This window comes from Oryzias melastigma, linkage group LG3, assembly GCF_002922805.2.
Source record: "Oryzias melastigma strain HK-1 linkage group LG3, ASM292280v2, whole genome shotgun sequence".
Lineage (NCBI taxonomy): Eukaryota > Metazoa > Chordata > Actinopteri > Beloniformes > Adrianichthyidae > Oryzias > Oryzias melastigma.
The window spans coordinates 30,204,038-30,219,700 of record NC_050514.1 but is presented as its reverse complement, the minus strand read 5'-3'; the positions used below and the strand labels follow the sequence as shown (position 1 = coordinate 30,219,700).

At 41.2% G+C, this 15,663-nt stretch overlaps 1 protein-coding gene across 3 annotated transcripts in view; it reads right to left on the bottom strand.

The window, feature by feature from the left end:
* Positions 1 to 3,311: 3,311 nt before the first annotated feature.
* The window catches only part of LOC112160376 (AT-rich interactive domain-containing protein 3B), a 78,503-nt gene continuing 66,151 nt past the window's right edge, over positions 3,312 to 15,663 (bottom strand). For all 3 annotated transcript variants that reach the window (XM_024294848.2, XM_024294846.2, XM_024294847.2), the window contains 4 exons: positions 11,247 to 11,506; positions 6,867 to 7,142; positions 6,658 to 6,750; positions 3,312 to 4,892 (listed from right to left, as the gene is read on the bottom strand). In XM_024294848.2, the coding sequence (XP_024150616.1) occupies positions 4,693 to 4,892; positions 6,658 to 6,750; positions 6,867 to 7,142; positions 11,247 to 11,506 (829 nt within the window). In that variant the 3' untranslated portion in view covers positions 3,312 to 4,692. The remainder of the gene's footprint in view (positions 4,893 to 6,657; positions 6,751 to 6,866; positions 7,143 to 11,246; positions 11,507 to 15,663) is intronic.

The following is a 15,663-nucleotide window of genomic DNA, read 5'->3' as shown; positions in this document are numbered from 1 at the left end:
TCAATGTAGTTCTAGGGGATTCTGAAGCAGAGAAAAGCAGCGCTTTAACATTGATCGCGTAGATGGTAGAAGTCAAAAAACATCAACAGTGGAGGGTTAAACAGATTTAGCATGACAAGCTTGCACAGGCGGTGTTCCCCTTCCGCTCCCAAGTTTTTCTACCTGAACAATGTAAACATTTAACACATTAATCCCAGCTAAAAAATGATACAACACACGATATGGGCGTGATTATCATAAAACCTCAGTTGCTAAGGAAATCCAAAAATTTACTTTAACAGAATATTCCGAAAAATTAATAGATCTGTTCGTCACCTCCAGGCAATCAAAAAATAAAATGGTTGCTATGGAGATAAAAGCAACAGAAAAGCAGATTTTTGGATACATGTTTTTTTTTTCATGACAAAAAAGCAGCTTTGACCATGGTGGTGGGGGCAGGGGGGTGTAGGCATTGCTCAGCCAGTGAGGGCGGGTCAGGAGGGAGAGGACCGTATAACTTAAAATTGTTCTTCATTTCCAAGAGAGGAAAACGCCGCCACTTCCACCACCAAAGATGTTCAAACTCGCATTCTTTCTTCCACAGTTTAACTCGAATAACCACCTCCTCAAAGCAGAATCTGCATTCATTAGTGACATAAATTTCCTCCAGGTAAAAGCTAAAATAAATAAAGTGTTCAAAGCTAAAATATTCAAGTCATGGCAGGTTTCCTGCAGCACCACAAACACAAAAAACTGTCATTTCTTCTGGGAATTTGACAAAAAAAGCTATTTCTGCGTCAACATGAGTTCAGAATTCGTTCAAACTTTCACTTTCCTACATCGAGTGTAAAATAAAAATGCTGAAGAAATAGACACAAACAGAAGTGAGATATAAAGTAAAACTTTATCATGACATACAAGTTTAAAGCCCTGAGAACCATATCTTTTATATTAACTAATAAGAACAAAACTGAATGTGTGAAAAACCACTTTGGAAAAGTGCTCCTCTTAAATACAATCAGCACAAACCAGTTTTTTACAAGCATTCGTATGTTTTGTCCCATTTTTTTGTTTGTTTTAATCAAAGAGAAAACTAGAATATCAGTAATATCATTATTATCATGTCCATAATAACAATACAAAAATATGCACAAACCCCACAGCTGAATTAATATACGGAGCATTGTACAAGCCAAACAACATAAACTTGATAAATGAGGTATTCGATAACCACTTGCATATGCGCCTGCTTTTACACAGATCAGGTTAGTTTTATTTAAACATAATTTACTCCAAAAAAAAAAAAAAAAATCAAAAAATTTCTGCAGACTTCCAGCTTCACAGCTTCCTGAGTGACGACGCCCGGCCTGCAGCAACCCACCACAGACACCTGAAAAATGCAAGAGGAGCGTTCGGCGAGGACGCATGTCCCCCCCTCCACGCAGCCTCGAGGTATTGTTGTATGACACAGGCACGACACATCACATACAGTACACTAATCCACACGGGACGTTTCCGCAGTGGGATGCTGAAGCCCGCTCCGATCAGACAGAGAGTCCTTCAACAGCAGAGCGCTGGAGAGCTCCCACTTCTTCTTGATTTTACTTTTAAATTGTGGTGTTTGTTTGAAAAAAAAGCAGCAGCACCACCTGCAGCTTCTCTCAGGTTATTACAAGTACGACGGGAAAGATATATCTGTTCCTAAAACCAAGGTCCACCAGGACGAGAAAAAAAAAAAAAAAAAAAACGAATAAATATCAAAACCTCCAGCATGAACTGGTGAAATGAACTCTGAAGACCAGACCAGATCTCACCTGCAACTACTTAAGGCAGCATCTATTCATCACCTTTATAAAATACATTTCTCTTTAATCACAAAAGGTTGTAGAAAGTGAAGGATTTCTGCAGTTCTAAGACCAGACGGCTCAGATACAATCAAGTCAAAACCACCTGATCTGGCAGGTAAAAAGCCTCACATTCAACACAGGTAAAGCAGGAGCTCCGAAAATGCCTAAAAAAAAGTTCCTTTAAAACGATTGTTTTCTGGGAAGTAAGACATGAAAGCTTTCTGAACAGGCCCATCGTGGTTTGAATGCATCTCCTCCCTCGCTCTTGCGCTCCACAGGGACAGGAAGTGGTCGCGGGATTGTACGTAGAACCGGCTCGTCTTTGGTAAATTAGCTGTGCAATAACCAGGAGGAGGATGGTCACATGATTGTACACATGCATACGAACTGCAGTTCAGAGTCAGAGAGAAAATAACTCTTCTGTTCTTCTTTTCCTAACCCTTTAACACCTGAGGCGTCGTCAATGAACCTTAAACACAAAAACTTAACATCCCCGCCAGCAAGGCCAAGTGGGCCCAGTACGGTTTAAAAGTGGGCAGAAAATGTGGTCCAGATTAGGTTTGTCTGCGTTTTCTGTGGTGGCCCCACCAGTGTTTGCCCTAATTGCCTTAAGTGGGCCCACAGTGGGTTAGACCACAGCGTAGTGTGCTAGCGAGCTCCACTGTGAACTCCACTGTAGTGAGTTAGCAAGCCTTGTTGTTGCAAGCTAGCGAGATTTGTCGTATAAAGCTAACAAGCTCCTCTGTAGCATGCTAGCGGGCTCCTCTGTTGTAGCATGCTAGCAAGCTTTGTTATATCGAGATGGCAAGCTCCACTATAGAATGCTAGCAAGCTGCTCTGCAGAAAGCTAGCGAGCTACGCTGTAGCAAGCTCCATTGTAGCGAGCTAGCAAGCTTTGTCGTATTAAGCTAACAAGCTCCTCTGTAGTATGCTAGCAAGCTCCTCTGTAGCTTGTTAGCGAGCTCTTCTCTTCTCATTGTAGCAAACTCTGTTGTAGTGAACTGGCAGGCTTCGCTGTACCGAGCTAACGAGCTCCACTGTAGCATGCTAGCGAGTTCCTCTGTAGCTAGCTCCATTGTAGCGAGCTCGGAGCTCTGTTGTAATGAGCTTGTGAGCTTCGCTGTATCGAGCTAGCATGCTCTGCTATACCATGCTAGTGAGCTCATCTGTAGCATGCTAGCGAGCTCTGTTGTAGCATGCCAGCAAGCTTCATTTTATCGAGCTAGTGAGTTCCACTGTAGCATGCTAACAAGCTAATCTGTAGCGAGCTAGCAAGCTCCGTTGAAATGAGATAGCAAGCTCTGCTGTAGGAAGCTACCCACTGTGTTCCCACTTAAGCTAATGTGGGATAACACAGGTGGGGCCACCACGAAAACTGTAGACAAAGCCAAGGGGGGCCCCCATTTTCTGCCCACTTTTAAACCAAACGGTGCCCACTTGGCCTTGCTGGCAGCGATACCGTAATTTTTCAACCGTTAACACGATCAACGAAACTCCAGCAGATTCTGAAGGAGAAAAGCGGCGCGAGTGTTAACAAAAAAAAATTACAGTAAATCAAAGAACATAAACTCTGAAACTCCAGCGTCAAAGGGTTAGAATAAAAAAAAAAATTAAAAGATGAACACTCCCCCCCCATCTTAATCCCATCCAAAAGAGAAACAAGCGTGATACGAGCAAATACAGACGATAGCAAAGCCTCTTCCCAAAACGTCACCCCCCCTCGCCCACCCCACCCCCGCAGTGTGGGTCCATGTCAGTTTCAGTTCAGGCAGGACTTGTGGCGCCGAGTCTAGAAGGCTTTTCAGCCGAGGTATGTAGTGTGGCTCCCCGCAGCGGAGAGTCTGATGAGGTATTCCTGAAAGCAGTCTTGTGCATTCGCCACCGCTTCACTTATACGCTTGACAGTGACTCCTCGCCGTCCTCGCTTTGCTTCCTGAGAAAGACAACAGCCCCCCCCCCCAACCAGAGCAGAGAAGACCCGACGAGGTGGGGGTCCCGCTCCGACAGCCAGCTCCGACGCTCGCAGCTGGAAGAACGAAACCAACAAAAAAAGAAGAAAAAAAAGTACTGGAGATGGGAGCTTGAGCTGACCACCTGTGAGTGGGGGAGGGGCTTATGTGTCTGTGTGTGAGGCTGTCCCCCCCCCCCAAAAAAAAAAAAAATCTGTGCGCTAAACTGAACTCTAGACCTTTTGCTTTGGGCCGCCGTGAGGTATTTATCTCGCTGCCGATCCGGAGCATCCAACCGTTCCTCCGCACCTTTCGGGGGGAGGGGCCTATTGCTGTAAAGATGGCTGCTCTGTACATTTGGTTCTGTTGGCGAGAGAGTTTCACCCCCGACTCCCCCTCCCCTCCAATTGCAACAAGGTCAAAAAAAAAAGAAAAAAAAAGAATACAAAAATAAAGTTCGATTCAGGTTAAATATACTATAGCTCCTGAGGTAAAGACACCACTGCAGGTTATTTGATTTGAGGTATGTAAAAAGAAAAAAAAAACAACTTTAAATCATTTCTAAAACACAAAATCAAAAAGACAACAAAATGGCAACCAACAAACAAATTGTCCTAAAGATAAAACTTTTCAAGTTCAGTTGTGAATACACCTGACAGTGGGTTTTGGCTGAACTGATTGTGTCTAGCATGTGTGTGAGGTTGATTTGTGTGTGTGTGTGTTTAATGCATAGCAGTTCTCGCGTTTCCACGCAGAATTTTCTCGGGCTCTAGTTTCCAGATCGGACAGCCAAGAGGTCGACAGGTTTGATGAGGTATTTGTTGTGCAACAGTTTCTTATCGATTACTGGATGCTCATGCTGCAACCTCCCGGAGGAGCGGAGGCCCGGGGAGCATAGAGAGGGAAAAGGCAGGGAGTTAGGGAGACCCGCTGGGGGCCGCCTCAGCTAAGCCCGGGCCCTTGGAGGAGGTGGTGGAGGAGGTGGGGCTGAGGGTCTGAGCCTGGGCTGCAGAGAAGCCAAAGCTGGCGCTGGTTCCAGCGGGGGAGGCGGAAGCAGCTGCAGCGGCAGGCACGGCGGGGCCCGGGGCCCCCCCAGACTTCTGGGCAAACAGGGTTCCTGCAGGAAACCAAGAAAGACTTTTAACACGGCTCTTTTGATGAGTAAAACACTAAAAAGATACTTTCCACGGTCAGTATTTGGAGTGTTTTCAATATAAAACAGACCCATTAGACTGTACCATTTTTGGTTGGTTACAGGTCCATAGAAAAATGGACTGGACCCGTTAGGGCGGAGCTACTGTTGAAACCCGTTGATAGGCTAGAATTTTTTTTTTTTTTTTTTGCATTTTCATTCAAAAATATGTTAGTTAGTTGACAAAATTTGTTCTGGTTGTTTTTATGAAATTAAACCTAAAACTTTCATTCTATGTTGTAAAAACATGTCTCCTAGAAGCAAAATAAATCAAATTTTTCCAGACAGAATTTTGTGTTTTCAATGTTTCTATGTTTAGTGTGGGAATACAACACTTAAGAGTGACAAAATAAAGGTACTGTTACATTAGTGAGGTTGTGCTGATTAAAATGATATCAAATAAGCAAGCAGGTAATCTTTCAAATTGAAAATACAGAGATCAATTCAAAAGTAGACCCAGAGGGTTAAGAGGTCAACAAGAGGAAAACAGGTGTTTTAAATGGAAGTTTCTCTGTTCCATCAGATTCTGAATTTTTTTAACTTGATTTGATCTCAAGACAAGTAAATTTAGTCAGAAACGACATGTTTTAGTATGTTGTATGTGTATTACTGGAAATATAACGAGTGGGACATAAACTAATGCTATTAATGTAGTTCTAACCCCAAAACAAAAAGTCATTTTTGAATTTTATGTCATTTGTCTTGCTGCAGATAAATGTACTGCAAACCAGCGATATAATAAATTAACTAAATAAATAAAGCATTCATTTTTTTGCTTTTTTTGTACAAAAAGCTTATATAAACCTATAAGAAGCGGATCTATTTTTCCTTAAATGTGTGATATACCACAGACCAAGAGGCCAAAATAACAAACTTCTGATGTATTTCTGTTACACTGATGTCACTATTACTTCTTATGAGTTACAAACTTTTTTTTTTCTTTTTTCTGAAGAAAATTCCAGTATCATGATTGTTCATTAAAGGAAGCAAAAGATTTTTGTCTGATTGGATTTATCCTTTTTTTTTATTTAGCACATTGCAACAATTCTTTTCTTTATTTCAGTGAACCATTTTTGTGCTGGTTGGTTCTTCTAATTTTTTCCATGATTCATTTTTATTCGGAATTATTCTTACAAAATGTTAGTGAAAGTTTGATTCATCAAAGAATGATGCTTGCTTCGGTGCTGCCATCCATCCATCCATCTTCTTGACCGCTTCTTCCCTTTCGGGGTCGCGGGAGTGCTGGAGCCTATCCCGGCTACCGATGGGCGAAGGCGGGGTTCACCCTGGACAGGTCGCCAGTCTGTCGCAGGGCCTCAATCACACACACATACACTCTCTTCACACCTAGGGGCAATTTAGAGTCACCAATTAACCTATGAAGCATGTTTTTGGATGGTGGGAGGAGTCCCCGGTGAAAACCCACGCATGTACGGGGAGAACATGCAAACTCAACACAGAACGGGAGTCGAACTGGGGCCTTCTCGCTGTGAGGCAAGAGCGCTAACTACTGCGCCACCGTGCAGCCCTCAGTGCTGCCATTTAAAGCAGATATGTAACCTTGTCCCTGACATACAGAGATTTTTTTTTAAGGAATGGTACAAAATGTTGAGTTTTCCAACTTAATTTGCAATTTTTTTTGTAAATATTTGTAATGCAGCTAATATGAAATTCTACAACAGAAACAAACCTGAGTAGATGGTCCCATTAACCTCCACTGAGACAGTGATGCTGGCATTCCCGTTGGTTGAGATGCTGAGGGACATGTCCTGCTGCTTTTCCTCTGCACAAAAATAATAATAAATAAATGAATCACACATTCATCATTTTTACTCAATAACTACTTCCATCCAAAGTTTACAAACCAACTGCCTACAGGATAAACTTGGCAACACTGACCTCTGGTGGCGACAGCGGGAGCTGCCAGACGCAGATTCATGGGCATCTGAGAAGCCATGGCCAGCAGGTTGTGCTGGAACGCCTGCTGCATCAGGCGCTGCTGCTCCTCAGCCAGACGGGCCATCTTCCTCTCCGGACCCTCGGCTCCTCCGCTGGTCTCCAGCTTTTCCCTCAGCTGTTCCAGCGTGGCGGCTCTCGCCAAACCAGCTACCTGCTGCTGAGCCAGAGGCAGCGCAATGGGAGCTCTGGCGGCCATCATTGAGGTGGTCAGGTCATCTGGGAGAAAAAACAATAAAATCAATGTCAGAATGTTTTGAATCTGCTCCTGAGGGAGCGGTAACGGTGAAACCTGCTCAGTGATTGGAGGAGCTGCACTCATTAATCTGAAAACAAGACAGGAGCACATCACAGCAACAAAAACCTGGATCCAGCTGTTAGAAAAACATTAAAAAAAAATCAAGAAAACAGTCTTTGACCAGAGCACATTCAAAGATTTTAAAAAAACTGTGATATCAAAGAGATTCTAGAATGGATAAGAGGAAAATATGAGATGAATCAAGTTACAATAACATACCTAAAGGTATGTTCACACGGGCATGTGACACGCATTCTTGAACGCACGTTTACCCCATGGTGGACTGTCGCTACCCCGTACTAACGAATATCAGTCACCTACAGACTTGGTGCAAAATGTCATCAATTTTCCAACTGTTTGCACTCCCATAAATTTAAAGGGACGTCATTCATCCGCCCCTAGAAAATCAGAGTCCCTGATTGATCAAAATTCAATCTGGTTTAACTTTAGACCACCTGGACAGTTTACATAGAGCCTGAAAATGGTTGTACAAACTTGCGTAGCTGCACAGAACGCAAGAGCTTTGAACGAGGAAGCCAAAAACGCAGAAATACAGCACGTGCGTTTATATAGACTTTGTTTAGACCCTCCCTGATTGTCTAGTGTGAACAGCGCATTCAAGAACCTGCGTATGTGAACGCACGTCACACGCTCTGTGTTTCTGTCACTTAAAGACTCGTCTCACGTTTGATAGAAACATCTGGATTCTCTACAAAAAACCTTTAGACAAATAATCCAAAGAATTGATGAGACAAAAAAGTAACTCTCCGAAGGATCTGTACCTCCTTTCAGCCATTTGGTCCTAAAAAAGGCTTTTACTTTGGTAATTTGTCTGTAAAGTAAAAACGGATTCTCTAAATCATTTAAATGAGGCGAAAAGTCAAAATGGTGTAAAAAGATCTGAGCAAAACATTTAAAAATACATTTTTAAGGGGAGAAACTTTAGGAAAAAATCTATTTGAATAAAAAAAGACAGAATACATAAAAAAGTGAACATCTACCAAAAGGAGTTTTATACAGTATTAGTAATGCAGCTCTCAAAGTGGTTCCTTCTCCAGGATATTCCACATTAAAGACAAGCCTGTTTGTGAGCAGCAGGACAGATAATAACTGATTCATGATAGTTCAAGCCTCAGCTTCAACTCACTTTAGTCTCGAAGCGGCGAAAATGAGGGGAAAAAAAACAGCCGCACTCCATCGTTTTTTATCACAGAAAAATGTAAAAGTGCAGCCCATTAGTCAGAGAAGCATGGATACTGTCGGGGTCAACAGCAGAGGCACATTCCAACCAAGTCAAAGAGACATCAGATAACACAGCGGCGTAATGACAGTTATCAACAGGATCCTCTTGATGTGGACTGGAAGCTTCAAAGTTCATAAAGGCTCCCCCTGCCTCCCCCCTTGGTGTGGGAACCATGTTATTTATCAGCAGTAAAAGGGTGAGGGCTCTCCATGGCCTCAGGCTGACTGCTTCATATGGACCCTTTAACACCTGGATGGACCACGCCAACAAGGAGGGACCAGACCAATACAGATGGACTACGGCAACACAGATGGACCACGGCAACACGGAAGAACCGTACCAATATGGATGGGCCACAACAACACGAGGAGCCGAAGGCAACACGAAAGGAGGGACAACAATTGACCACGGCAACATGGATGGACACCAACAAGGAAGAACCACACAAACACGAATAGACCGCTCAGACACTGAGGGACCGCACCAACGAGGAAGAATCACACCAACAAGGAGGGACTACACCAACATGGATTAACCACCCTAAACAAGGAGAGACTGGATCAACATGGAGACAACACACCAATAAGGAGTGACTGCACCAATACGGAGGGACCACACCAATACGGATGAACCCGCACCAACATGGATGGACCACACCAACATGGATGGACCACAACAAAACAGAGGGACCGGTCTGACACTGAGTGACTGTACCAACAAGAAGGGAACGCAGCAATACGAATGGACCACACCAACACGGGTGGACCGCACCAGCAAGGAGGGACAGCACCAATGCAGAAGGACCGTACCAAAAAGGATAGACACACCAACACAGATGGACTGCAGCAACACAGAGGCACCACACAATAATGCATAGACTGGTCCGAGCCAACAAACACGGACCGTACCAACAAAGATGGACTGCACCAACAAGGACGGACAAAACGAAACAAGGAGTGTCTGTGCCAACAAAGAGGGACTTCACCATAACGGATGGAACGGTCTGACACGGAGTGATCGTACCAACAAGGAGGGAACGCAGCAACACGGATGTACCGCACCAACCCAGATGGACTGTACCAAAAAAGATAGACCGTATCAACACGGATGGACTACAGCAACACGAAGGCACCACACCATGATGCATAGGTCGGTCTGACACTGAGTGACCATCCCAACAAGGAGGGAGTGCGTCAACAAGGATAAACCACAACAACACAGAGCCAACACGGACAGGTATTAATTATAATGGGAAGTAGATTAATTTCAAGACAAAGCCACACATTTATGACTATATACAAATATGTCAGTTATAAAGAAATGAAAATACTCTTAGGGCCATCATAAAAACAAATAAATAAATATATAAGAGCAAAGTCAACCAATAATGAAAAAAACGTACAAATCTTACAAGATAAAAATATGTACAATTATAAGGAAAAATCTAAATTTTGCTATAATAAAGTAATATATTACAAAAAAATCTACATTTTACGAGAATAAAATAGCAAAAAAGAAAGGTGTAATTTTATAAGAATAAAAAGTAAAGCTTTTTACAAAAATAAAGTTGTAATTTAGTGAAAATAAAATTGTCTATTTACAGTAAAAGTTAATCAGATTCAGTGAGAAAAATTTAAAGTTCATTCTCGTAAATCAGTAAATCTCTTTTTTAAAATTGTCTGACTTTATGCTTGTAAAATCCTGCATTTGTTCTCATAAATTTATGTTTTCTCTCATGATTTTTTTTAATACTTATTTTCTTTCTTCTTCATGACCCCAGTACTCTGTTGTATAAAAATGAATGTTCACATTTGTGATTGACATGCAGTTCTCTCCTGCTCCAATAGAGGGCACTGTTTCTCCAAATATACTCTCATATTCTCCCCCAGGTTTGAGCCAGCGCTCATCCAACGATTTAACCCTTTCCAAAATAAAAAGTTACCTGGTGAAAATACTTTCTCCTGAACCCTGAAACTACATGTGATTTAAAACACCTTCACTTTATCACAAACAGGTTTCATTTAACCCCCCAAATGTTTTTACAAGAACATCAGGCTCCCCACCACCTTTCTCCATCTGGAACACAGATGGAAGCAACACTTTACTGCAACTTATTCAGCTTTTTATTCCATATCTGTGAGATACAAGCAAATAATCCGAAGGAAATATTTGTTTCAAGCTTTAAAAGTTTGGTTTTGGAAAACAAACTTCAAAAGAATTTGAAAGAAATTTGAACTCGCTTTTTCTTTTGGAAAATTAATAAAAACTTGTTTGTTTCTCATTTGCATGAGTTCAAAAGAGCTTTTTTCACACCACAAGTTGTAGGAAAAGGAAGCTTTCACTTTAAATTGGGAGTTTTTCCTTCATTTCTGCAGCGTTACTGTGTCAAAAGTCTCGTTTAATCATCCAAATCAGTCCAAATTATTGCAATGAGACCAAACTGTAAGAAGTGAGCAACAGATAACACTGACATCGTGTCAGTTCCTCTTCGTGCTTGTTTTTACTTCACCTGTTTGTTGATTTTTCCTCAGTTACTGAACAGAACTTTAGTCAAATGAGTTTTACGTTAAAATGTGTTTTTAAATTTGGGGAATTGGTTGAAACTGTTTCTTTTCTTAGTGGAGTGAAGGTCTGCACATCATTATTTTCACCTGCAGTTGTTATGACAACAACACGCCGGTGGAAAATTTTGCCCTCTTCTGCCCCGCAACGTTTCAAAAGTCAAAGTCTGCAGATTTTAAAGTAAATATTTCCTCGGGGGGGTCAGAGTTCTGGTAGCTACCTTTCTTCATGGAGGGTCCCGGTGAGGCCTGCAGCCCGTTGAGGGTCACAGAGGTCCCTGCACCCAAGCCGGAGAGGTGCATCTTGGGAGGTGAGAGGATGTGGGGGGCGGTGCTGGGAGAAGGGGAGAAGCGGAAGAGGCTGCTGCTGTAGCTGGGGCGGCGGCCCTCGCGGCGGTTACTGTCGATGGCGGCCTGCAGCTCGCCCGGGGAGCTGAGCCCTTTCCTCTCACACTCGTAGGGGTACAAATACTTCATGTACCTTAAGGGGGGGTAGACAAAAACAAGCATGAGATAGGCACAAAAACAATCATCCACACAGAGAGAAACAAAACTAAAAGGGTTAATTCAGACATTTCATTTTAATTTTTCATTTTTTTCTTCACATATATTGGCATCATATTTAATAAACATATTTCTGAGACCTCTACCTCATTAGTATGATCCAAAATTTCATCAGAAACCCCACAGTATATAACATGGTCCGTGTTTTTAATCTTGTAGTTCATTATATCTCCACTAGGGGCAGTAGAAGGGCTTTTCCTGCTTATTTCAAAATGGCTGCCCCCATGAAACCTAAAAATCACTTTTGGCGGGAAAAGTCTGTGGTAATTTTCAAAACTCTCAGGAAAGATTAGCTCATATTTTGTAATTCATTATTTTAGATGACTACTTAATGTATTTAAAAAATGTAAAATTTGCTGATATTTGATTATCTGTTAAAAATTTATGGACAGTGTTGGGGGTAACGGATTACAAAGCAACGAATTACTGTAATTTATTTATTTTTGTCAGTAACAGAGGAACGTAACGAATTAAAGTTGAAATTTTGGTAATAAATTACAGTTACTGGACTACAGAAACCCTCGTTACTCTGTTACTTTGGTTTTGAAGACTGATATTTTCTCTCCGTTAAATGAAACAAAACAGAGAAAAAAAAAAGCAATCGGCGCATTCCCCTGCAGAATGGGGGTTCTGGTCAAAGTCCAGACACGCCCTGAATGCTGTGATCACAGCGCCTAAATTCAAAATCCAACGAGAGACAGATGCTGCGAGGAGACTCTTCATCTCAGTGTCGGACTCCCGGACACACAGGTGAGCAGCAGAGACCCGCCCCGCTGAAACACCAGCTCCTGCTCCTTCCTGGTCATCATATATTTATTCTTTTATCCGTTCTTCTTTTATTCTTCACACTGAGCTGCACGTGATCTGTCAATATGAGTTTGGGCCTTGACTGTAAATGATTTAAATCAAAGGTCTGCGCCATCGAAGGTTTGCGCTGAGCAGAAGTGGGAGGGGCCCTGCAGCCCCTGTAGCTGCACAGCGAGCGTGCACGTGCACGAGGTCTCGAGAGACAGACACAGCAATAAGTTGTTTCACTTTAAATAAAAAAAAAATGAATTGAGTCAAAAGTTGAATGTAATAGAAGTCACCTTATCATTATTCTTATATTTTATCTGAAGTTAATAAATAAAAGCATTTATATATAATCAACATTTATACATAAAAACACATTATTATTATTATTATTAGGTGTTGTAATTAACAAAACAACCTGAAGAGGCACTAGAAAGCTGAAAGAGATGATTCTTTTTAGTGAAATGAAGCCAGATCTATAAAAAAAGCTGGAATCACCATCTCTAGCCCCGCCCCCTATTGTCAGAATGATTGATGCATTTGAGGAAGAGAAAGAAACTTCTTGAGGCATTAAGCAATTATTTTTCCTTTCATAAGACGTAGTTTCAGATTGGATAAATGTATTTATGTGAAACAGTTTTTTTTCACATCTGTCTTTGACCTCATATGCTGTAACTTTTGTGTCATTGTTCACTCTGCTGTCTGATTCCTAATGAAGTCAGGTCATGTCTTAAAGTATATTCATAGTTTGCTTGAGGCCGTTGATTTAAAAACCAATTTGAATGAAAGACAAATTGATGCCGTTTTTCCCTTGAGAATTTGTACATGACCGGAAAAAAGTAAAGTAACGAGTAGTGATTGAAACTTTAAAATAGTTATAAGTAAAGTAATTTCATAACAATTTCACCCAGTAACTAAAGTAAAGCAATGAATTACTTTTTTTAAAGTAACTTACCCAATACAGGTAAATGAGGTGTGTTATTCCTGAACACGCATCTCAATATTTTTGCACCCTAACATAACATATCACAATTGATTTGTATCATTAAAAAAATTATTTTGCAAATAATTGTATGGATTTAAAGACTCAATCCAATGAAATTGGTGTTTTTAACATTGTTGTTTTTCACATCATGTTTCGTGACATATTCTAATGATAGAGGACACATGTAAAAAAAAATAAGCTTAAATTGTCTGAGTATTTCTTTATTAAAATGAATAAGAAACAGATGAAAAATGCTGCTTGAAAAAGCTTGTAGTTGGTGCATAAATCTAGACGAGCTCCCTGATCTGCTCTATTCTGATGCATCCACTTGTAGACAGATAGATCCATGAACGTCTTTGTTTTCCTAACCTGAGCTGGAATCTGGCTCAAAACTGTACGGCTGGAGAGCTCAGATTTTGCTCAATAAGCTAGCCGGAGAGAGTGTGACCCATTGACAGTATACGCAGATGGACAAAGTGCCTGTGACGTCACCCACAGAAAAAAATGTAATTCCGGTTCCAATGAAACAAAGTCAATGCAGTTACCATTTTTCTGTTATATGGAACTTGCCATTTTGGAACCAGACGATGTTTGTAAGCAGTGATTGGTCTGATTCAATCTGTTTCTATGGTAACCATTCCAGCTAATCAGGGATGAGCTTGTTGGAAAGCCACTCCCCTTTCCACTGAATCTGTCGATCAAACGTGGGGGCCAGTGGGCATTACATGCTTTTATTGAGGCATCTGATTGGCCAGATTATAACTTGAATTACTTGTGATAAATAAAATATACCATTAAAGAAAATACATGTTTAGCAAGAACACGCTAAAAAGAAGCAGCAGAGGTTATTCTGACAAACAGAATGGCATAGTAATGGTGTTTTTTTTTTCAATATAAGTCTTTTGGCTTTCTGGGACCAGCAGGTACTTCCTGTTTGGAACGCCAGGGGGAGGGGATACTGTGTCCAGTTCTTATAGACTGTCAGTGATGTAAACAAAGGGATGAGGGGAATTCAGGGAAGGGTTACTTCCGCGCAAACGGTCCCGCCCACAACTCAGAGGCAAATTTCTGATTAACTACTGCCGCTCTGCAGAAACTTTTTCCTTGAAAACGATTGTTTTTTTTTAAATTACGATCATAATCAAAACCACTGAGAGCTATTTGAAAATATATCAAAAGATGATTGGAGTTGGAGTTTAATCAAAGGGTTTGAAAAGCCTCTTAATTCCAGAATTGTTACATTTTCTACCAAGTCTTTGATGTGAGCTATACTTTGTGCTCCACTATGTTTTGATGGATTTATTGTACTTAAGTTGTAGTAAGAGGAGGAGTGAAGAGCATTGCTTTGAGGTTCACAGCTTCTTCTTCTTCTGCAGAAACACGTTGCGTTTCTCTGCTTCTCTCTTTCACAACAGCAGCGCTTCAGAAAACATAAACGGCGGCGTTCCCACACTATCAGGCGACGCTTATGTTGTTGGGAGATTAGAGGAGCTGCTCATGACAACACACTCAACAGAATTCTACATAAAAAAGACCCTCAGGCGTGCACGTACATGCAGCAGCAGACTGGCGAGACTGTGGAAACACGGGTATCGCTTCCATAGGTACATGGACTTCACTCCTTTGACTTTTTTAGTCCTCTTTTCAACTCATTTTGTTTTGCTTTAATTCACTTTTGTTTTGAATTTGCAGTTTCATTTAAAAATGTTAAAATTGCAAAGATTTCAATCATTCAAATTAATAGTCTTTTATTTTTGTATCTAAAGCAGTTAAAACGTTTACAGTTAGAGTTGATGAAACTACATTTTTTCTGCGGTTGACTTTAATTACTCCTGGTTTGTTTTTCTGCAGAAAGCGATGCTCGGTTGTGACCTAAGGGGATGATTTCGGTTTACTTATAACGAGAATAAAATCCTGTTGTGATTGTGAAAGCTTATCTTGGCTCCTCCGATATTTTTCCATCCCATAAACAAACACTTCCATATGATGAGCACTTGACTGCATTATGGCGGTGGGGATCAATAAGACGCAGGAGCAGCGGCGTCCATTAGCCAGGGGAGGCAACACAAAAACCACATTAAAAATACATTTGTTTGAGGGAGACGGCGAGGTGTCACCTCGGCCGAGTCAAACCGAATGAGTTCATCCCCGAACTCTGCCTACGGTGTCATACTTGGTAAGATTTAAATACTTGTTTTTAGACATTCAAGATATTTTATCAGATTTTTACTTATTTTTGATCTACAGTCCAAACTGCAAAAACATGCAAGAATACTTTGAAAGCACTTAAAAAGACT